At 48.8% G+C, this 21,323-nt stretch overlaps 9 protein-coding genes across 11 annotated transcripts; 4 read left to right on the top strand and 5 right to left on the bottom strand.

Annotated features, from left to right (window-relative positions):
- Positions 1-544: 544 nt before the first annotated feature.
- On the bottom strand, positions 545-3,153 carry ONS95_001902 (uncharacterized protein). Of its 3 annotated transcripts, XM_058495123.1 has the most exons (3): positions 2,463-3,153; positions 1,165-2,409; positions 545-1,110 (listed from the first exon to the last, which is right to left on the bottom strand). In XM_058495123.1, exons 1-3 carry the CDS (start codon positions 2,469-2,471, stop codon positions 787-789), a joined length of 1,578 nt encoding a protein of 525 aa, XP_058355434.1. In that variant the 5' UTR covers positions 2,472-3,153; the 3' UTR covers positions 545-786. The 3 variants fall into 3 exon arrangements, with proteins under 3 accessions (XP_058355434.1, XP_058355433.1, XP_058355435.1); XM_058495122.1 differs by having other exon boundaries at positions 1,165-3,153; XM_058495124.1 differs by having other exon boundaries at positions 545-2,409.
- Positions 3,154-4,164: 1,011 nt separating this feature from the next.
- Positions 4,165-8,343, bottom strand: ONS95_001901 (uncharacterized protein). Its single transcript, XM_058495121.1, has one exon. It carries the CDS (start codon positions 8,017-8,019, stop codon positions 4,573-4,575), a length of 3,447 nt encoding a protein of 1,148 aa, XP_058355432.1. The 5' UTR covers positions 8,020-8,343; the 3' UTR covers positions 4,165-4,572.
- Positions 8,344-8,965: 622 nt separating this feature from the next.
- ONS95_001900 (uncharacterized protein) lies at positions 8,966-9,808 on the top strand (the record flags this gene model as incomplete). The annotated part of the gene is made up of 1 exon (XM_058495120.1): positions 8,966-9,808. The coding sequence occupies one exon, from the start codon at positions 8,966-8,968 to the stop codon at positions 9,806-9,808; it is 843 nt and encodes a 280-aa protein (XP_058355431.1).
- Positions 9,809-10,307: 499 nt separating this feature from the next.
- Positions 10,308-10,571, top strand: ONS95_001899 (uncharacterized protein; the record flags this gene model as incomplete). Its single annotated transcript, XM_058495119.1, has 1 exon — positions 10,308-10,571. The coding sequence occupies one exon, from the start codon at positions 10,308-10,310 to the stop codon at positions 10,569-10,571; it is 264 nt and encodes an 87-aa protein (XP_058355430.1).
- Positions 10,572-11,099: 528 nt separating this feature from the next.
- Positions 11,100-11,504, bottom strand: ONS95_001898 (uncharacterized protein; the record flags this gene model as incomplete). Its single annotated transcript, XM_058495118.1, has 1 exon — positions 11,100-11,504. The coding sequence occupies one exon, from the start codon at positions 11,502-11,504 to the stop codon at positions 11,100-11,102; it is 405 nt and encodes a 134-aa protein (XP_058355429.1).
- A 1,910-nt stretch (positions 11,505-13,414) lies between these two features.
- On the top strand, positions 13,415-14,218 carry ONS95_001897 (uncharacterized protein; the record flags this gene model as incomplete). Its single annotated transcript, XM_058495117.1, has 2 exons — positions 13,415-13,722; positions 13,777-14,218. 2 exons carry the CDS (start codon positions 13,415-13,417, stop codon positions 14,216-14,218), a joined length of 750 nt encoding a protein of 249 aa, XP_058355428.1.
- An 853-nt stretch (positions 14,219-15,071) lies between these two features.
- ONS95_001896 (uncharacterized protein) lies at positions 15,072-17,659 on the bottom strand. The gene is made up of 3 exons (XM_058495116.1): positions 16,939-17,659; positions 16,037-16,879; positions 15,072-15,961 (listed from the first exon to the last, which is right to left on the bottom strand). Exons 1-3 carry the CDS (start codon positions 17,445-17,447, stop codon positions 15,169-15,171), a joined length of 2,145 nt encoding a protein of 714 aa, XP_058355427.1. The 5' UTR covers positions 17,448-17,659; the 3' UTR covers positions 15,072-15,168.
- An 835-nt stretch (positions 17,660-18,494) lies between these two features.
- Positions 18,495-20,019, bottom strand: ONS95_001895 (uncharacterized protein; the record flags this gene model as incomplete). The annotated part of the gene is made up of 4 exons (XM_058495115.1): positions 18,495-18,923; positions 18,992-19,305; positions 19,364-19,707; positions 19,754-20,019. The coding sequence occupies 4 exons, from the start codon at positions 20,017-20,019 to the stop codon at positions 18,495-18,497; spliced, it is 1,353 nt and encodes a 450-aa protein (XP_058355426.1).
- An 815-nt stretch (positions 20,020-20,834) lies between these two features.
- On the top strand, positions 20,835-21,323 carry ONS95_001894 (uncharacterized protein; the record flags this gene model as incomplete). The annotated part of the gene is made up of 2 exons (XM_058495114.1): positions 20,835-20,992; positions 21,065-21,323. 2 exons carry the CDS (start codon positions 20,835-20,837, stop codon positions 21,321-21,323), a joined length of 417 nt encoding a protein of 138 aa, XP_058355425.1.

Genomic DNA, 21,323 nt, shown 5'->3' with positions numbered 1-21,323 from the left:
TAGATAGGTCTTTAGTAATAAAGAGAAGGCAAGTAAGTAGAATAGCGGTATAATTATACTTTCGTACTTAATACTAACTAGTCCTTACGCTATACCTATTAATCCATGTCGGTTAGCTTTGTAAGTAGTATTAAAAAAATTCCTGTACCTTAATTAGATTTTAATAAGACTATTATATATTATTAGGGTTGATATTAAGGTATAATAAATGATGGAAGTTGATAAATAGCGAAATATGTAAAATCGCGAAATTAGAGGTTCCGCATAAGTGATTCATTTGGCTTCCCGTACTTGGCAGTGCCCAAGGAAGTAGAGCCGTAAATCCTACTTTTCAGGCCCCCTCTTATAACTTTAGAATTAAGACAAGGCATTTAAAAAGCTTTAGGATAAATAAAAGTGAACATGCAATTATTAAGTCCGCATTTACAGCTTATAATATAGAGGTGTTGTTGAAGTGTAATAATTCGAGGCGTTTTCCAGAGTTAAGTGAGGGCCAGAAAAATTGCGAGGGCTAGCCCCGCAAAATTGATACTAGTTATTGATATTGCTGTACCTAGCTTGCTGCACGTCACGTTTTTTTGATATTCCGGATTTGTACATATCTACCTATCTGCAATCGTTTTCAAAAAAGAAACGGCAGCTATCGAGAAATCATTAATTTTGAAAACCGAGAAATTCTGCAGGATAGACCATGCCCCTGTTTTGTTCCTGCCGAGAGCTAGCCTGCTGCCGAGCACATTTCAACAACGCGGAGGGTTGTTCAGCAGCTCCTGCTCAATGTTTCCATCAAGAACAACTAAAGCTCTCGAAAGACGTCGGACTACCTCTACCGTCGTATATAACTCTCTGTGGATATGGACATATGATTCTATCATTCTTGGTCCCCTTTTTGTCCGTGAAGCTGATCGGTAGTGTATCTGGCACAGTACCATTTTCAACCCAATCACGCAAAGCATCGAAGACAGTCAAAGGTTGTCCTCCGTCGCCTTCCCAGCAATGAGCCATGCCAGGTACCTGGAATACCCTGTAGTGATCATGCACATCTGGAGATACCCGTGCAACGTCATCGTAATATCTCATTCCCCCACGAGCCGGGAGAATTTGGTCAGACTAAGAACGTGAGTTGCTGTTCCAGTCACCACAGACAGGGATGGCGAAACTCACCAAGCCATGATATCCCAATATTCTCCCACCGCGCTCGAAGAACTCTGTCATGTCTGGCTCATTGGTGCCCATATGTCGATACTCCTGCACAGACAATCGAAAGAGACGATCAAACTCTTCGTGTGTCATGGTTGAACAGTCATACTCTGGATCCTTCAAAACGAAGAGAGATATCCACCATGTGACAAGCTCGTGTGGCTTTCCAGCACAAGTACCATTGTCAAAACACACAGTTGTGGCAAGTGCTTGTCCCATAGGACCATTCCCAGATAGATCACTACCTATATGCACTCCCGGATAGAGGGATTTGCCTTTGCTTGACCAAGGACCAGCCCAAGTTGCATTCGCAATGAATGCTGCCCCTTTGCTGACATCCATCATAACTCCAGAACAATTGAATCTCTGTCCCACTACCGAGAAGGGGTCGAAGTGACACGAGTCCGGGTCTGAAATGATTCCGTCTACCACGTCATCATCGCCATCACACCTTCTGGCTGCGGCAGCTGTAATCTCGTCGAGTTCACATCCATGAGGATACACTTTATGTATATTCATGAGCATCTGAGGCCAATACATAGCCATCAGGACTTCACCCCAATCAATCGCAGGAGCTGAAGCCGCAATCCCATCATAGGCATCCGGATACCGCTGCGCCAGCATAAGTCCCTGTCTACCACCCTGCGAACATCCACTGAAATACGAGTACTTCGGAGGTTCTCCGTAAAACGAGTTGATGAAACTCTTCCCAATGATGGCTTGGTCGTTCACCGAGACGGAGGCCAAGTTTTGAAGCAAGTACAGATTCACATTCCCAGGACTGACCTGCCCCCAATTATTGGGATTGGTCTCCGTCCCAAGACCTGCATCAGTAGTGATAGTCGCGTAACCTTCTCCGACCGCAGCTGACATCTGGAATTGGGAAAGAAGCCAGCGGCCCGCAATGTATCCTCCTCCACCAACGGCTTGCATACGGCCGTTGTAGTTGTGGAGAGGGAGCCATGCTTCGACGTTGATGGTGTTGTTTTGGCCCGGGTGGGTGTAAGTTACTGTTATGTTGCAGAAGTCAATGTTGCTGACATTTAGGGATCCGTCGTTGAAGTTGTATTGTGCTGGCACTTCTTGAGAATAATTGGTGATGAGATTTGTGCTTAGGTTGATTATCTCAGCTCCGAAGAGAGAAGGCTGAGGTATGAATGAGGGGGAGCAGTGGGATGAGGAGGCACCACCTCCTAGGACATATTGTACCTACAAGTAGGTCAATTAGCTGACTTGTAGGACTGATTGACTCCCTCGCTTACACCCGCCATGGAACAGTGAATTGACGAGAGTCGATGGTTTTCACACCGGTGCAAGTGATGAGCTGGGAACGGATATTTGAAGCACTGTCAACTCTTCACAGCTTCCCAGTTTACGAACCACATGAGATCATGTGTAAGCTGACAACTCATGTCAGCAACTTGATGAACAGCTTACCTAGTACGGAATACGACGGAAGATATGACGCTACGGCGGTACGGACCTATCGCGTGGTGAGCAAATGTGGAGAACAACATCTTAGCGAGTCTACCTAGAATTGCCCCCTCACAGTGACTATGCTTGTTGACTCTGGTTACAGCAATGAGAAATGTCACTGATCGTCTCTTCCTAGCTTGTTTCGCTCAGTAGGATACCTTTCTTGATCAAATTGCCAAAGCTGCTCGAAAAGCACTTACGCTTACGGGAGTAGCACTCCACCAAAATATCATCAGAACTTGCACGAGCTTGGACAAGTCCTTTGTGAACTGATCAAACTCACTGCAGAATCTACAGTGATTATGGCAATTAGCTCAAAAAAAATATTCCCTACAGAAACCACCAATGAATATTATCTTCTTTCGCCTGAACTTCGAGAATCAGCATACGAATCTGTTCCTCTCGGTCATCCCTCGCCGTCTCGGCTGCTCTGTCCTTAAGCGGATCTGTCGTGGGTTTCGCATAATGTAGGTAGGCATTCCCCACTAAAACCCCGGTAGATCTCAAGGATCCTCAAAGTGAGCAGCTGATGGAGGTCGTTCTGAGGGAATGGGAGCAGATCTTCTTCTCGATTCTTGGGCATATCGTCAGGGTGTTGAACAGCTACCGACACTGGCTACGCTGAATCATCTGCATTTTATGACACATTTACTGCAGTGGTTGTCTGCGTTTTACCTTATCTACAATCTCGAGGTACTGGTATTACAGACAGTTTACAAAGACATTGCAAATAGTGACTGTACGGGTAGCCACTTATGGTTAGGAGTGGCTGTGAGCTGCCCTGATATGTTCCAATATTGAAATGCAAGTCGTTTGAAGTCGATTCTTGCCATCCAGTACTTTCAACTGTAAGTGAACACGGCTCGCTGCTATTGCCATTATCGGCTTCTCCATTAGACTTATTCGTGTTCACGGTCGAAAGCGAGATTGTGTGATCTTTGTCTCTTGCTGCAGCTTTAGAGCGGCGAAGCTTTCTTGTTCTGAATTTGTTTCCCACATCCCCATGAATGAATGATGGCTGAAGGGACAAAGTTGCACGAGAATCTAGTTTAGGCTGCCTTCTCAAGAACTTCTCAAGAAGGGGGGTGTGCCACGTGTTTTCCGATCAACATAACATACGATGACAAAATTTTCAACTACCTTACCTCACTCTTACACCCCACTATCCCGGCAGATCATCTTAATAACGTCTAGTGGCACAAAGATACTGCTTGGAACGAGTTCTGGCATGTCTCTCACACAGCCGCTTTACTTGCCTACGCTGCAACTCATGCAGTCAATCACCTGTTCTACAGGGACGAGAATGGGCCTGTTTCCATGTCAAGCGACACCCTGAGGCCAGTCAACAATGCAAGCGAGATACTGGCTACCTAGCGCACTCTCGTCAACCAGCTCGAAGGAGTTGCTCGACCGAGCTCCTTTTGAGTAAGCACAACCTGACATAAACAATAATTAATAGAAATCATATCAACTCAACTCATTTGAATGTTGCCAAATCTTTTCATTCCTATTCCTAATCCTAATCTCCAAAATCCGAGAAGCATAACTACGTACAAGAAACGAGAGTTTTCCCCCACCTATCTACCTCGAACTTTTAACTCTGATCTGATCTGATCTCCAAGTCCGCTATCTTCCTTCCCCTCCTCTCTAACCAGGAAGACCCTATGCTCAAATATCCAAAACGAAGGTTAATGTGAAATCGTAAATGTTACACAATTGCAAAATCAAAGTTCAAATGCTAAATCCAATACCAGAACCAAATCCAAAAACGCCGATTCCAGTCCATCTTCCCGCCAACCTTCCACAAGCTTGGGCATCATCCGATGCAAGACCCAACTTCCAGTCTCAAATCACCCAACCATTTCCAATTTGACAAAACTAAACACAGAACACAAATCACCTCTCAGGACTCCCCCTCCTCTCAATACTCTCCACCAAATCCAGGACTTTACTCTTTCCCTTCTCCTTCCTATTCGGACTCGGACTTCCACCCCTCGCCATCTCCCATTCCATCTCCTTCTCCATCTCCCTCACTCTCTCCCTCTCACTCATCTTCTCCCTATCCCTCTCCTTCTTAACCTCAACATCGTGATCAAAGATAGTCTCTTTTCCTTTCCCCTTCCCTCCACCGTCCGTCCTATTGAGGTCTCCTCTTCCGCGGCCATCGACATTCACAGCATCATCGATGTCAAGATCAACAAGTAACGGCTTCCCTTGACTCTCGGCATGACCCTCTTCGCCACCAGGTGTCGACATTGGCATAATCAAGCCCCTCAAACTCTTCCTCCCACTCCCCTTCCGACTTCTCAAACTCCCACCCGCAACACTACTGGCAGCCTCGCTCCTCATCTCATCCTCATCCGCGTTGACAACTCTGAGTTTCTCCTTCGGAACCGTAAACATAACCTGCACGACCCGATTCTGCACCGCCTGTTCGACATCCCAGTCCTCGTCATCAGTACCAGCTGAATGCGGCGTATCAGTGTAATGCCGCGCGAACTGAGTTAGGTCACTGGTGAAAGTGTTAGAGCGGGTATGGGTGGCGCTGAGATCTGCACTGTCCTCCCAATCGCCTTTGCCTTGTTTACGTCGCCATAGTGTAGCGCCTGCGCTGACTGTACGGCGTGGTTGGTCTCGAGTGGGACTGACGTCTCGGTAGATTGGGGCGTGAGGATTGAAGGGCTCGCTAGCTTCTCCTTCTGTATTGCTGATGAAGACTCGGCGGAGACTACCGAGCCATCCTGCTCGACCTTTGCCCAAGACGAAGGGCTTACTTTTGGAGGGGCTACCTTGGCTGAAATCGGGGTGTGAGCGTGCTGGTGAGTAATCGCCTGCTGAAAACTCGTCGACTGGTCGGGGAAGAAGTGTTTCTCCTTCTGCTTGCAGGGCAGGGAAACTGGTGTTTGCGGTGTTGAAAGAGCTTGACGAGCCGCTACCTGCGCTTCTCGGGAGTGGGACACCGGTATGGGTATCGAAAATGGGAGAGAGATTTGAGCTTCCAGTGACTGTAGATGCGAACGGATTCATGCCTGTGATAAAACCTCGGAGGGAGTTTGATCTGGAGCGTCCTTGAGAGCTAGATCCCGATCTAGAGACACTAACAGTGGAGATGTTGACACTCCTATCGGTACGCTCACTCAGATTACTAGCTGTACGACTACTGTCTTCTTCGGCAGAAACTGAGCTCACTGTAGTGGCAGCAATGAGCTGCGCACGTCTCGTAGGTGATATCCGTCCAATATTTGAGTGAGACCTAGCCTGAGAATTGAGGAGTGCATCTGCAGCGGCCCAGTCTGAGACCCATTCTTGGATTTCTCGCTCACGAGACTGCGCTGGACTTTCTGCTTCTGAGCTACTGACGCTGCGATTGCGGCGAATCGGCGCAGCGAAGTTGGCCGCTGGAGGATCCTTAAATGGATCAGAATACCTGCTCGATTCGGCCGGACCAGGGACAAAATTGGGATCTCCAATTGCCATGCCCACACCATCCACTGGATGATGATTCTGATCATCCTCATCTGCTTCGTAAATGGGATGAATAGGTCCGGCAGTCCCGAGACTATTCGTTCGACCGTGTGCGTTACCACTGCTGAAATCGAAGGTGGGAGTCGGCTGATAGGCGCCCCGAGCGTTTCGAGAATGTAGTGGCTTCCGAGGAATTTGCTTTGGAGGTTGTGGAATTTGACCTCTGTCTCCAAGTCCATGAATACCAGAATTAAGATTCTCGTAGCCAGCCACAGCACTGTTGGAGTCGTAGATAGGATCAACTCTCTCTCCATCCTCATTTCGACCATTCCACCGGCCATAGGACCACGGAAATGCACTTTGGCTCATCTCTCGGGTAGGCGACTCATAGAAATTCGAGGCTCCGAGGCTTAAGTTTCTCAAATCTTTCTCCCGTGCCTCTTTTCTCATACGATGAACTCGTCGGTTGTAGCAGAAATAGAACAGAAGAGCACCCACAACAGCTGCCAGTCCCAGTCCAAGGCCAGCACCGAGTCCAACTCTTGTTGACGTCGATTTCGCCTTTGACGCTGATGACGCACTGGCTGAGTTGCTGGCTATGGCAGCGACATAGGCTGGATTTGTATAGTCACTCGTCCATGTCATGCTGGTAGCATTGAAGAACTGTGGCTGCACGCCAGTTGCTGTGTCTCTCTTTGAGTTGCCGGAAGAAGAGATATTGTAACCACCAAGCACCATCATAACGTTTCCAGGGAGCATGACAGCGCCATGACCATACATCCCATTTCCAGATGGCTGTTCATCCGGAACAGTCCACTGCCAATCTCCCGTCCCTCCAAAGCCTTGTCCTAGATTCAGAACGGCAAGTTGTGGATCTGCAGCTTGAGAAACATCTCCCACCCATCCTCCAAGGATAATGATACTGCCTCCATCCTCGGTCAATACAGCCGTGTGTCCAGACCGACTATCAACCTTTGTAACAGTATTTTTGACAGCCAGCTCCGTATTCGCGTTCGAGGTCCCTGGAGAGTCCACAGTAACGAAACTCCAGCTTTCCTCTGGCAGACTCCAGATAGCAACCTGACTCATGTTTATAAAGGCAGTCTGTGTATGTCCTCCCACCAACACAAAGCTCTGTTGCTGTGTCTCGATGCCCGATCCATTCGAATATGTCGGTGTCAACCCCGTAATCGAAAACCCAGCTTCAGCAATTGGCGGACCTCTGCTGGTGGGGACTTCGAGTGTGTAGGTTGTTGGAGAGGAAGAGGTCGAGGGTGCGAGTCGTAGCATATGATTCGAGTATGAGGCTGCAGATTGCCATGTTGAAGCCGTCGCAACTTCAGTTGGACACATGCCACCGAAGACGTAGATCTTCGTCTGCGAAGCATTGGCTTGGACAAGTGTTGAGAAGCTGAAAGCTGTAGAGAGGAAATCTGCGCCAGGTAGGGAAGCAGCCATGACCCCGCTACCTGTGGTGGTTGTCTCCTCCTCCCATGTTCCGTTGCCAATTGTGCTTGTGTTCGAGGGAGTGAAGCGCCAGAGTGCCGCGCTGGTGGATGTTGCGCAGGATCCTGTGTAGACTGATATTTCTCCTAGGGTTGAAATCGATGGGATGAATGCATTGCTTTTGTTACCGCGAAATGGCAGATCCGAGGAGATAATATCGAGAGTTAGATTCGAAGGAGAGATGATCGAGGATATGTTAAGTGACACAAACTGCGTGGTATCCGAGTCCGGGGACAGGAACGCATATGCAAGATCCCTATTGTTCGAAGTCGTCGGCGGTAGGAGGATGGTGGTTGGGTTGTATGGTAGTGATTGGGAAGTGGCGAGTTGGATGAAGAGACTCAGCCGGACGACTGTGATGGGGGTCTTCATGGCGATCCGCTGTTCGTGTTGCAATGGGAGATTAAAACCGGGGTAAAGGATATGTCGAATGGCTTCGTCCTTTGATCACATTATCGATATTGCGTTCGTTGACTTGCCCCGTATTGACAGCGTGCTGTTCCAAAGGTATTGGTATCTCATGCGCTGACCCGTTTGTGTCCTGCTCCTGGCTGCACTCGTCCAACCGAGGTCAACAAACAAGAAAAACAACCGTCTTTCCCTCTCCACAGTCCTTAACAAATGGCCAACTCGAGCCCAAGAAGTCGTATTGTCGTCGTCTCTTTCCCTCCAAATTGTCAAGGGATCATCATAAAATCGTGGAGTAAAGAAGCAGATCTCAGAAATCGAAACTCAGACCTCAAAAGCGGCCCATGTATCATCAAGGGTGTCTTCGCGGCCCATGTAAACACGCGCCACCGAGCCCCACGGTTCACGGCCTCTGAGCTTCCCCAGCCAATCACGGAGAAATAATCCCCTCCTGCTCGAGGGTCCAGGCTTGCGCCATTGCTGATTACAGGGGCGGCTGTTGCTGTGGTGATGGGAGGGGACGGAGGCATGTGAAAATTTGTTGTGGCCTTGTCTTCCGATAGTGGCCAAGATGCTAAGGAAAGAATTCCTTCTTTTCGTGAGATAAGATGCCGCCTTCCGTGGGATGTTGTATTAGAAGAGTTTGTGGACTGAATGTTGGTCGATGGAGTCATGATTAGTGATGATAGATCTCATTGCGCTGTGATGCGATCCTTCAGCCCTTCACCAAGACATGGACCAGTAATCTGAGACCTCGGCCGTGCTCATGATTACGCATCTAGCATCATAGCTCGTCGCAGTGGATTCGGCGGGGTAGCTTCCCCAGATTTGCCCCTCCTGAAGCTCATCCATATCTGTCTCTCAGTTCATCAAATATCTCAAACCACACAATCGAGTCAAGAATCAAAACATGCCAATTTGTACCCTCCATATCCTCTCTCTCACCTCACCTATCTCCAAATTCCTCCAGACCCTCTCCACCACCTCCCTAAAACCGCTAACTACATCCCTCATCCACCGGTGGATAATCCTTCCCTCTTCCCTATCAATCGCACCCCTCCTCGCGCAAAATATCCACTGGGACATCCTCCTCATCCTCCCGTCTCCATCTGATACCCGACTCCCGGCATCCTTACAAGATCTGATCCAGCATCAATGGACCATTGAAGTCGGTATCCCGAGTCGCATATTGAAAGGCTATGAAGCCAAGAACAGCAGACTGCTGAACCCCAGGAAAGAAGATCTCCCGGCTCTAAGCAAGAGGCTGGAAGACTTGAGAAATGGGAAGGGGAAGGGAGGCGAGCTGAAAGAAAGCTCTCAAGATCTAGAATTAAGTCCCGAACTCCTCGCCTGGATCAAGAACTTCACATCATCCGGAACTCGAGAAAGCACCGGCGCAGTCTCCATGCTGAACCTCCTAGCCTTCAAACCCGGCATGAAAGAATCGTATCTGAAATACGGAAAGGCATTTGCCGAGTCGGCAGGGAGTAGTAAAGGCGGTGATGCGAAGATTGTAGGGAGTGTGATCCAAGGGGGAGATGGTGGGAAAGAGAAGGGGGAAGGGTGGGATGAAGTTGCGCTGGCGCATTATCCTAGCTTGTGGCATTTTGCGGATATGCTTGCGAGTGAGGAGTATCAGGATGTTAATAGGAGGTATAGGGTGGGGAGTTTGAGGGATACGTGTATTCTTTTTACGAGTGAGGTTGGGATTCAGGAGATGAGGGGTGCTGCGGAGGGAAAGGCAAAGCTGTAGGATAGATTAGGACATTTCGAGATTATTTTGGTCAGAAAGAGTAATTGAATGTTGAAAGTAATATATCTTGGGGCTTGGCTGACACTTCTCTTCCAGGGAAGAGCATCCTATGCATACATTGGGTAATAACCGAAATACACGTGCCCGAGACGCCGCAATCATCCTCATCAACAACCTCTCCAAAAAAGCTTTCCACCGTCCTCATCAATAAAGTCTCCAATGACCTTACCTCAAGAAATGCTGGCAGCAGCCAAAAATAAAAATTTCAAATTATCGGGGCGTTGCGCGAAGATTTGTTATCACAGCCACAGTGGCGCCTGGGTTGTTGAGCGAACAAGAAGTGCTGACTCAGAAGTGCGCCTTTCACGCGTACCAAAGCCTGTGAGAATCGTGGCCAGTGTGCCTGTCCTCGACTTGCACAAATATTTCACTATTCATCCATCGATTAAGCTTGCTTAAGGCCGTCCCAGGCTTCCAGTCCCTGATTTCCTCCGTCATTATGTCATACAAACCTCTTTCGGCAACTCTTAACCCTGTTCAGCCACCGCGACAGCGAGCTCAGAAGGTTGACGACTCTGTCTATGTCAAGCGTGGGACGAGTAACCAGATTCGTAGAGAGGTTGAAGCTATGGATTTCGTTCGCCGGCATACCTCCATACCCGTTCCTACCGTGCTTCAAATACATGTTGACGAGAAAGATGCGGATCCGAGCAGCTGGTTCTCGATGGCTACGATACCCGGCTCTCCTCTAACGGATGCGTGACCTAACATGACCGTGGAAGCGCGAGAAGCGACCCAGACTGACCTTCGCACTTACTTGCACGATTTACGGACTATACCACCTCCAAAATCGGCCTTCGTGGGGTCTTGCAGAGGTGGGCCAGCATACGACCACCGCCTCAACAATGGCTATCCTTGCGGCCCTTTTCTTTCAGAATCGGATTTCAATGATTTCCTCGTGGCCCCTGTGGCCAGATGTCCTCGGAAAGAACTTGTCCCTCAGTATCGCCGACAACTTGCCGACAACCATGGAATTGTGTTCACTCATGCGGATCTATGCGGGGAGCATATATTTGTTGAACCGACAACTGGAAGAATCACTGGGCTCATTGACTGGGAGATGGCCGGCTGGTGGCCTGCATATTGGGAGTATACCAAGTCACGGTTTGGCAATAGATATCAAGTATGGTGGAAGAAACTAGTAGCCAGTGTTCTGGACCCTTACGAGCACGAGCTTCGAATCGAGGAAGATCTACAGCAGTTTTGACATGTAGGCATTCCAACGTCTTAGCTACTGGTCCTCTCTAAGCCAGTACTGAATCACGTTGTTAGGGTATCCTTCTGCTCGAAGCCAATCCAAGGCGTTGAGGCTCCAGCTCTGGCAATTCCATCCCGAAGACTCAACATTGTCAATCGGCACAGCTTCCAAGAGTTGCTTGAAGCGAGTGTACTTCTCCACGGGGACGAAGCCGACTTCAAGCTGGCCATTTTTACTGCCAGATCTTGAGAGATCCACGCTTTCTTCACCGGAGTAGTAGAAAGCCCCTGGCATCCCGCGAAGCTGAAACGCATGTCCAACATCTGGGGTAGAGGCGGTTTGGAGGAAAAAGGCCCAGTGATAGGGCTTCTTCTTGGTTGGGTCCTCCCACCGTTCCCCACGGTCGTATGTTACAATAGAAAACGAATATCCCGACATGTCTTTCTAGTCCATCGTTAGCAAGCGCTTCTAAGCAAGGATAGGCTGAACCAGACGGTTGAAACTTAGGATAAGTTGATCGGTGGCTTGTCTCATGAGACGTCTGATTACTTTCTCGAACTTGGTTTGGGCTCCTTGGGCAATATATATACATTTTCACCACATATCATTAACACACCCACCTAAGCGCAATATACAGAGCCGCATTCCGAGACTCACCACCATCGATCCCAGCCACCCGCTACATGACCCCTTGACGGGCGTAATTCGAGCTGCGTGTTACTGTTCTGTTGGTTAATGCCGTAGTGTTCCGTTTTACTGTTCTCCGAATGGCTTCTGTAGTGCATTATGCCATTCTTTTGATCCTGACGGCGCAATCCAAGCTCCGTATTACTGTTCTTTTGGTTGGAGCCGAGAAGTGCATATACAGTTGTTGGAGTGAGCGTGCGGCGCAAGCAACCAATAGAGATTCTTGTCGTTGGAAGTGGTTTCTGCAGTGAGCGGCAAGTCACACCCCCACGAGTTCGAAACATCCCACCACGTCCATCAGGGAAACGGCTGCCAATCAAGCCTGTGTAACGACACTCTACCCTGCTTTCAATGGAAACAAATATGTGAGTGATATGGGGCGCATGCTGCCTGCACGTCAGGTATCTTCTGTGATACGATTTCTGGCGGGGGGTCGGTAGCGGCAAGCTCGCCCGACTGGGCTACGAATGTACGGTGCATCAGATCGGTTGGCCCAATTGACGGGGGATTGTTGGCGACTGTCCAGGCAACAATATGTATTGATAGGAAAGGAAGCGCAATTGGAGGAATAAAGGAAGGGAAATATCCTTAGACACATAAGTTTGTGCAATTGCGACGTGGCTCGACCAAGGCCTACAAGAAAGAAAACGCCAGAGAACCAATCAATGAATGACTTGCAGCCTCATGAAAGACGCCATGCCATGGCTTGCTTATACACCAAAGGTTCGAAAAAAAAAAATGAATCCCAAACTATAAGTCCCCTTGAGTCTCCTTAGTCTTATCTCTCTCTGCTTAATCTCTGCCAGTCTTTTATCCTTTAATCACGAGTCAAAATCCAGTCTCGAGATACACCCGCGACCGGCAAGTCCCCAACTACCGGCCAAACCACAAGCTAAAATTCTTGTCTACCAACAGCCACGATACCACAGAAACCATGCTGGCACTTTAGGGTACATCTCAGCCCTAGCGCTCACATTTGCTGAACGTGTAGCCAAGGTTCCGCCAGGCAAATCAAAGCATTTGCAATACCGCAGACTGCTGTGAGACACTGCCACAGCACACAATCCTACCCACCTTATATCATTTAAAACGAGTGTCAGAGACAAAGACTATGAGCTCGAGGTGCGTTGCAACGGCAAGGTCTTCTATATACGAGTATCACCAGCAAACTTTCAAAATCGCCAGCTATAACAGCACATCATCTTGACGTTCAAGAACTCTTTTGTTCAATGGAAGAGGAGTTCAATGGCATGTACGAAGACGAGCCTCACGATTGGATTTTGAAGCCATTAGAGCCCCTGGGGTTTGAGTTGGACCGGGTGGGGGGAGGGTTGATTGATGCTACCTAGCTAGCCATCCCCTTAACTGTCGTCTCAATCACACTTTTCACAGGGAGTGCACAGCCTGTAGCGAGGCCCTGCTATTAAGAAAAGAACGCTGAAATTCGTGGGCAAGCTCTGTCGTCCGGGGAGCATTAGCGCCTTGCTTCAGTGCTGTGCCCTGTAAAGGGTTTTTTTTTTTTTTTTTTTTTTTTTGGCAGTCGAGGGCATAATGGGTTAGATCCATTTTCAAATGCATGTGCTCGAAACAACGCATCTATCACCACCAACAAACTGTCCAAGGAAGCCTTCCTTCCACCTTCCTCATCAATAAAGTCTCCAATGACCTCACCTCAAGAGATTCTGGCAGCAGCCAAAGATAAAGACTTCAAACTTGCCGGCTGCGGCCTCTTTGCCCAAGTCTTAGTCTTACTTGAACCTGGAATCGCTCTCAAGATCTGTGATGAGCCGGGAGAAGCCAGCGAAGTAGAAATAAAAATCTACGAACGATTGGGTCTTCATCCCCGGATTCTGACGACCTATGGGGAGTGTGAGTCAGAAGCCGGTAAAGGTCTTGCCCTCGAATACCTGCCCGCCGGACCTGTAGTGCAGCATTTAGCACTTGAGAAATACTCCGAAGAGAGGCAGCGGTCAGTGGATCGAATTCGTCATTCTCGGTGGAATTCGTCCTAATAGTCTTATAGATGGCCAGCTCAAGTTATTGAAGCAGTTCAATACATCCATTCCAAAGGCATCGTTCACTGCGATATAGGAGCGCACAACTTCATGGTTTCAAAGGACGGGTCACTCGTGCTTGCCGATTTCTGCGGCTCCAGTCTCGATGGCTCAAGGGCAATCGTAGCTCCGTCAATACGTTACTGTAGACCTGTTCCCATGGAACAACGGTCGTTGAATATCTGTGTTAAAGATGATTCCTTTGCCGTTGGTGTTGTGTTGTATGAGATTGCGGTTGGAAGTCGGGTTCTAGAGGCTAAAGATGACAGGGACGTCACAAGGCTGTATGAGAAGGGAGAGTTTCCTAACTTAGAAGGGATTGAGGCAAGGCTGGCGAAAGTTATTAAGAAGTGTTGGGAGGACCGGTATGAGAGTGCTGATGAGATCCAGGCTGATTATGCGGGTATGTAATCTGGAACGGGAATTATGGAAGATTATTGGTGAGGAGTCACCAAATGTACCACAGTGATTTAAGCATATTCTTCATGATTGAATGGCTTACACTCACATTATGATCTCCAACATCTTCATACCCATTGTGCGCTATGATGATGTGGGAATTGGCAATTGTTTTGGAAGAAACCACCAAAGCAGCCGTTTCGCGAACAAACAGACTTTTCAGATTCACAATCCCCGAATAATCCCTTTCGTTATCCAGCTAGTGACCAGCGACTAGGCAGAAATTCCAAGATGCCACGGAACGCGACGACCTTTTCAACCAGCCACTGTTACCTGAAGGATATTCACACCGAGTAAAAGGGCCTGGACTTCTCAGCAGCGGCGATGTTTGCCAGAATGGAGCGTACTGGCCTTTTCCATGTCTGTGTTCGCGCGAGGATCCAATCCAGGCTGAAAAGTATCGGTCCTTAGATCTAATCCATTTTAACCCACAATTATCAGCAAGTATTTCGTGTGGCCCGCAAGTTTATTTGAAGCATCAAGGCCCTGAACGGCCAAAGGTCTTATACTACCAACGCCGAACCCAGGATCACGTTTGTCTGGACTCCAAGCTCCTGTGCATGAACTTCTATCAGCTGGCAAAGGGTAGAGCAGTACACACAGATGGCGTGAGTGTCTTTGTTGAGTGCAATATCATGTCAAACACGATTGCCAGTCAGCTCGAATCTTCTGGCACATCTCCGGTGGAACATATCATAGTGCTAGAAATTGAGTAACTTAAGCATGGTCATTACTGAATTGAAATGCAATAGACTGCCTCAATATATGGATCGCTCCAATGAAAGCACTTGCCACGCGTGAAAAATGGTAGGTCAAACGACTCCAGCAAGACAAAGCCAGGGCTAATTACAAATCCAAGCTAACCATGTTACGCGAAACAAAACAAACCTTCTGGCCCCGAACTACGAATACAGCTCCCCCTCAACAGGCCGTACCACCTCTCCCCCACCAAACCCCAAATGACCAAATTGTTCACCTCCTTTTCCATCAACCCCTCTCATCACAACCGGAATCTTCCCCCACCTCACACCCTCCTCCGCTTCCCTCCCCGAATGACACGCCGCACTGATCGCTGCACTACAACTCGCCGCCAACGGACCATCCCCCTTCATCCTCAGCATCCCAAACAAATTCAACACCAACACCATCGTCCCTCCCACCGCCAATACCGCAACCATCGGCAGAAGCGAGAACCCACACACCGCAACGGAAGCCTCAGATACCAGAGACAGGGCTTGAGTAGGAAGACGAGTATCTTGAGGTCTAAACACATCGATCTTAACAAGATAGAGACTCTGCGAAACAAACCAGTGCAGAATACTAGACAGCCCAATAATCGGCACCGCATACCGATACGGCAAACTAAGATAATAGCTCGAATTCTGCCTCCCCTTAGGTCTCGAGACACGAAGAGGTTTAAGCCCCGCGCGTGAAGACGGTGACGAGAAAGCGCTATATTCAGACGTGAAGCATATTGCTGTGAAAGCGGCGTTGTAGGTTAGGTACACGAAGGAGAGGATGATTTGCGGGAGATTTGCAAGGAGGACGGCAGGGGCGAGGCCCCGGACGTTGGTGAGGAGGTTGCTGGGTTGGATTTGGGAGAAGCCGGAGGAGAGGAGGGCGGAGGAGGGGAGTGCGAGGGCGGATTTGCCGTAGAGGAAGAGGCCGAGGACGGTGCCGAGGGTGATGAGGTAGCTTTTGGGCCGGATGTTAGCTTTTCCTTGCTGATATATACAGAGAAGAGGAGGAGAAAAAGCCTAGTGAACTTACAGCGAGTTACAGAATATCCACCTCTTGACACTGAGCGCACTGAAGCGGCGTTGACGTCGAGAAGTCCACATTCGAGGCTCGGCATTCCAATTCCCTGCTACAAAGTCTTTCTTACTCCAGGTACACATACCAGCCGTATTTGCATCCGGCTCAGCCAAAAACGAACTGACTGCATCGCCAATAGTGATCAGAGGCGCATAATGCATGGTACGGATGGTGTAAACCATACAAATGAGTTTCGACACACCCAAGACTATTACAACAGCCAGGATAGCAACATTCACCGTAAACTCGCACATCTCAGGAACGACTTCGCTCAAGCAATATTGTATCTCTTCACCAGAGTGGAAGTTAAAATGCCATTGTTGGGTAAGAGAAGTCAGGAAGCTGGATGATGCAGTGGAGCAGTCGTCTCCAAGTGTACATATCCAGTCGTACGAGTTAGATCCGTAAATCCAGTTTCCGTACTCACTGCTGGTCAGAAGGAGCGCCGAATTTGTCACATTAGGATCATTGTAGTGCAAATCGTGATTGTCGAAGGAGCCAAGTTCGACTGGGTAGCTGGGAGCTTTGGTGACGATGACGAGATCTCTGCGTCCGACGGGGACTTGCACACCATATGCTTTCACGCAGTCTGACGGAGATAATCTCTCAAAAGAAGTCATGGCCGATCGAAGTTCCAGCAGAGTATTGTTGTTAAGATCGATATCTGTTGAACCGGGGAAGATATTGCTGTACCTCTGCACGAAAGGCGTGTATTGCGGCCCACTGACGAACTCCTCGGAAACGTACGCTACAGAGTACATCTGGCCGGCAAGCGACTCAAACATAGCAGAGTTGTATCTACGAATTCCACTGTCAGTAGATGCTTGAAATGGCAAAGCTTTACGGCAAATTCTTACATCCAATGTATCGGCACCGAACTAATCGCCAACACCCACCACAACCTCACCCTCTTACCCGCCAACCTCCCACTCCACAAATTCCTAAAACTCGGAACCCCTACATCCAACCAATCCTTCCTCGCATGCGCTCTATCAATATCCTCTCTCGTCGGCGCACACAGACACTGCTGGCAGTAATTGCTCGCGCCGAGGAGGAGCGTTCCCAGAGCGTTGATCCCCAAGTGTGCCCATAGCGAGTATTTCTTGGAATTAGAACAGGCCCCTGTGTAGACTGTGGCTAGGCCGCCCGAGAGGGGGAAGTGGATGCCGGAGTAGATGGCGATTGCGAGGTTGATGATTAGGACGGTGAGGACGATGAGGATCCCGCATTTGACGCCGAAATGCCAGCGTGAGTGGGAGGGGTTGCGGGGGAGGGGTTGGTGTTCGTCTGTGGACGAGGGATGGGGAGGGGAGTTTTGGAAGGGGGTTTGTTCTGAGATGAGGGTTTGGATTTCGTGTTTTGACATGTTGGAGGTGTCCTACAAATCCGATTATACGGGTGTTAGAGACACATCAACAAGGTCAAAATTTTGAATCGAGAGGAACTGGTGTTGTGCAAATCCTCACGTCTCTTTAATCGAAAAGAAGCACGGCCTTGACTAGAACACCATCCATCCCTCGTCTCCCTCTCCTTAGCTGAAGGGTCCATTCCCATCCGAGACCATCAAGGCTTCTCCCCCATCGATTCAGCCTCGCCCGTCCGTAAACTGGCCAACAATGGCAAGGCTTCCTGGGCGTGTCAACAAATGCGGGGGGTGGCTCGCTTGTTAGTGCGCATTAAGCGTCGAGGCTTCAGTTAAGCTTTTCAGCTGAAGGGGTCTCGATCCATCAGTCTACCAATCCAGTGTGCCATAGGACCCCGACTAACTGGTTTGGCATAGGGAGGCGCAAGCCTAGATCTCGTCGCTGCCACAGTGTCGGTATCATGCTATGCGCTGGGTTTAGGGTATGAAGGCCTGCATCTTTTAGTTGAAGTGAATGGGATTCTGGATCGTGTTAAATCTGGTGTATCATAATTGACCAATGCGTTGCTTCGTTCATAGAACTGCAGAGGGCGATCGTTGCGGAGGAATGGTACCCTCACCTCCGTGGGCGCTCGTCCAGACACAAGAGTAGAAATATGAGAGCCGCGTGCCTCTCGATTAGTTGATAGGTGTTGAAGTTAGCTTGCTCTAAAAGGCATGATTCTTTTTCCGACTGTGTAAATGATATTGGATCAAAGAGTGAGACAAGAGAGAAGTAGAAACACGCGTAGGTATCTGGATCTGAGTTGTCCACTGTGGTGTGTTGTAAAAGTTGTTGATTTTTTTCCTCTTTATTATACACCAGATCGGGCCATAATCTCTCCTTCGTCATTCCCCCTTCAGAGGCATGAACGTACTGTTGAAACAGTCTCATCGACAGTCGATGATATGCCCTTCATAGACCGCTCAAGAATTCCGGCTCCAGAAAAACCAACAATATGGAAATCCCTACTCCCCGCAATGCACGCTGTAAAGAATACTATGTCCTGTTTAAACGCTACCTTTCAGTAGCCACGGATGAGCCAGCAGCTCTTTGGCTGTCTTCCTATCTTCTGGCAACCACTGAAGCATCTCCTTCATGAAATCAAGAAAGAGCCGTTTATCCTCACCTCCAAGAGAAAGTACAGATCCATCTAAACTGATACCGACCGGAATCAACTCCTTGTACATAAAGTCACCTTCAGTATTGAAAAATGGCCCCCCATAATACTCGCGAGCAGTCCAACAAAGCCTTCCCTCTGAATTGGGCACAGCATGGCTCCATTTGACGGCACTCCATCGCACTTCTCTCTCGATAAGTGTTTTCGGTGGGGTGCCCAGCAATGCAATCATCTCCGCGAGATGTGCTCGAACATCGTAGTCTCCTTGGCTGGAGCGAGTATATGTAAATAAGTCCCTTCCCTCCAGCATATTCCAGATCTATATGTCGTATCACGTAAGCAAGACTCTAGTGAGTTGGGAGTTAGTGAAATAAATGGAAGATTTACCAATACTCCGAGGTTCCAGATATCCGCGCTGTACGTCCAGCTCGTGCCTAAGAGGACTTCTGGAGCATGGTAGAGAGGCGCCTGAATAGGGTGCAATAGAGGCTCAGGCCCATCTCCGGATTGTGCCAAGCCAAAGTCCCCTATCTTGGGCAGGATACGGAACGATTTAGGTGGTCCGAAATCATTGTGTGAGAGGTAGGTTGACCTTCCATCTTTGATCTTCCGAGGCATAGGATTTTCAGCTTGTTTGTGGACGAAATCTTTTAACACAGACGGATCCTCGAACCCCAGTAGGATGTTGTCCGGTTTGAGATCTATGATGGGATAAGCCTGGGTATGGCAGTTGGGTTTTAGATGTAGTCATAATCTCACCTGTGTGGATGATGTGACACTCTGAATGAAGATAATCGAGTCCCTGGAGGAGAAACCTAGTGTATACCTTCACAAGCGCAGGTGGTAATTTGCCGTTCTCCCAGCGCCGCTGGAATAGCCATAAGGGCTCTCTCATAGGCTCATATACCAGGCACAAGTGAGGTCCCTCTTGACCCAGGACTTTGAAACTGTCAAGCATTGTCCTCACAAATGAGAAGCCACTGTGTGATGGATTCTTGTTGAGATGGCGAGTGATAATCCGCTCATGTTTCGCTGCTTCATTGTCGATGCAGTCTGATGCGGTAACCTTCACAGTCACGTAACGGTTGTGGTTCCACCACCACCTGTGACCACGTTAGATTACATATTTAGAAGCGGGCTAGCACATACCGTTGAGTGTCTTGAGCTATCCAGACAGTGGATGTAGTTCCCCATCCAACTTTCGCTACTATCTTATATCTATTGTGGAGTAGATCCCCTGGGTTCACTGATAAAAACCGCTTTGCATCGTAGCCAGGGATCTTCTCCTCCTCTATTGGGATATCAGGCGGGAGGATTGTTGGTGGTCGAATTGCAGACATTGCAAGACCCCGTGAAGTAGCTGGATGTCGAAGGAGTGGTAGAATTCGAGTAAACAAACTTCCTGCAGTCGACATGATACTTGATGGATGATGATTGATTGGGTTGGGAGTTCAGAGTCCACATCAAGGTGTTCGCAGCTCCAAATCTCGTGCTCTACGGAGACCGGAACAGACCACCAAGCCCTTGGATGAACCGAGCAGGGGTAACAACAAGTCGATGAATCAACATTGACGAAATTGGAGGCAGTCCATAAGATCAAGACTGAGGTCAAACTGAAACAGCTCTATATCCCAATCTCCAGTTTGGCTCCAAGTTCATCTATTCTTGTGAATGTAAAAAATGGCGGGGGTACCATTGGGCGGCGGCGCAGTTTTCGCTTCCAGCCTTGATCAATCCTCAATAACAACCGCGAGCCTTGGGAGCAGGACGTTACATTGGGACACTGGGACTGGCACTAATTACTTCATACTTTGTTTCAAAACGTCAAGTGGGCGTCTACAGTGCATTCAAAACACATACATCGACTCATGAGGGCCAATAGATACCACGGAATTGATCCTGATCTAACCACGCCTCAGCCCTGCATATGCTAAGTAGAAGTCACCATCTGAGTTCAGTAGCCGCGCGGTAGGCCAGCCAATCTCTCACAATCTCCAGTGCGTCTCCTTATTATTTTTGGAATGACTATGGATCTGAAGTCAATCCTTCTCAGCCGACTCTATTCATAAGTAAGAACAATAGCCGCTTGCCTCTTGGGTTCTTGAAACCGGCGCTTCGCTTGCCCGTCTGTATATACAGAGACTAATGCTTCACCACCTCTTCTGCTCAGAGCGCCAGAACAGAAGCAGATCCCAATTTTCAAGTCGTCCTACACTTGCAGTCGTGGACCATGAGTAGATATTTCTCCTCCGCCGTGAGAACAGCGGCAAGAATTATATGGACATTCAAAGGCACCACGAAGAATCTAGAGATGGATGTAGCAGCTGTCGAGCAAGCTGTCTTGGCGACACCGGAACTTGCAAAGAAGGTTAAGAAAGGTATTGTCAAGTAAGTGCCTACAGATATTCAGCATATACTTGCAAATGATGGAAGTCTAATCTGATATAATGGAACCTGCAGTGGTGATCCGCATGCCACCAAATATGCCGATGGTACCGAGGATCCCATTCACATTTCAGGCATACTTGGCGACGGGAACCTGAAAGGATCCAGGAAGGCGACATCCTTCCACTATTATCCAGAGACTGGCGACGTTAAATTCTCGAATCCGAAATACCCCCCTGTTACTGGCGCGTCGAACGTTGCTGCGAAATCTTCTTCTTCTGCTCAATCAGGGGCTCAGGTTCCCGCTCATCAACAGGCACCGGAATGGGTGTGA

Source organism: Cadophora gregata (assembly GCF_030347475.1).
Source record: "Cadophora gregata isolate MNR1 chromosome Unknown scaffold_10, whole genome shotgun sequence".
NCBI lineage: Eukaryota > Fungi > Ascomycota > Leotiomycetes > Helotiales > Ploettnerulaceae > Cadophora > Cadophora gregata.
This window is presented reverse-complemented; position numbering and strand designations above follow the sequence as displayed.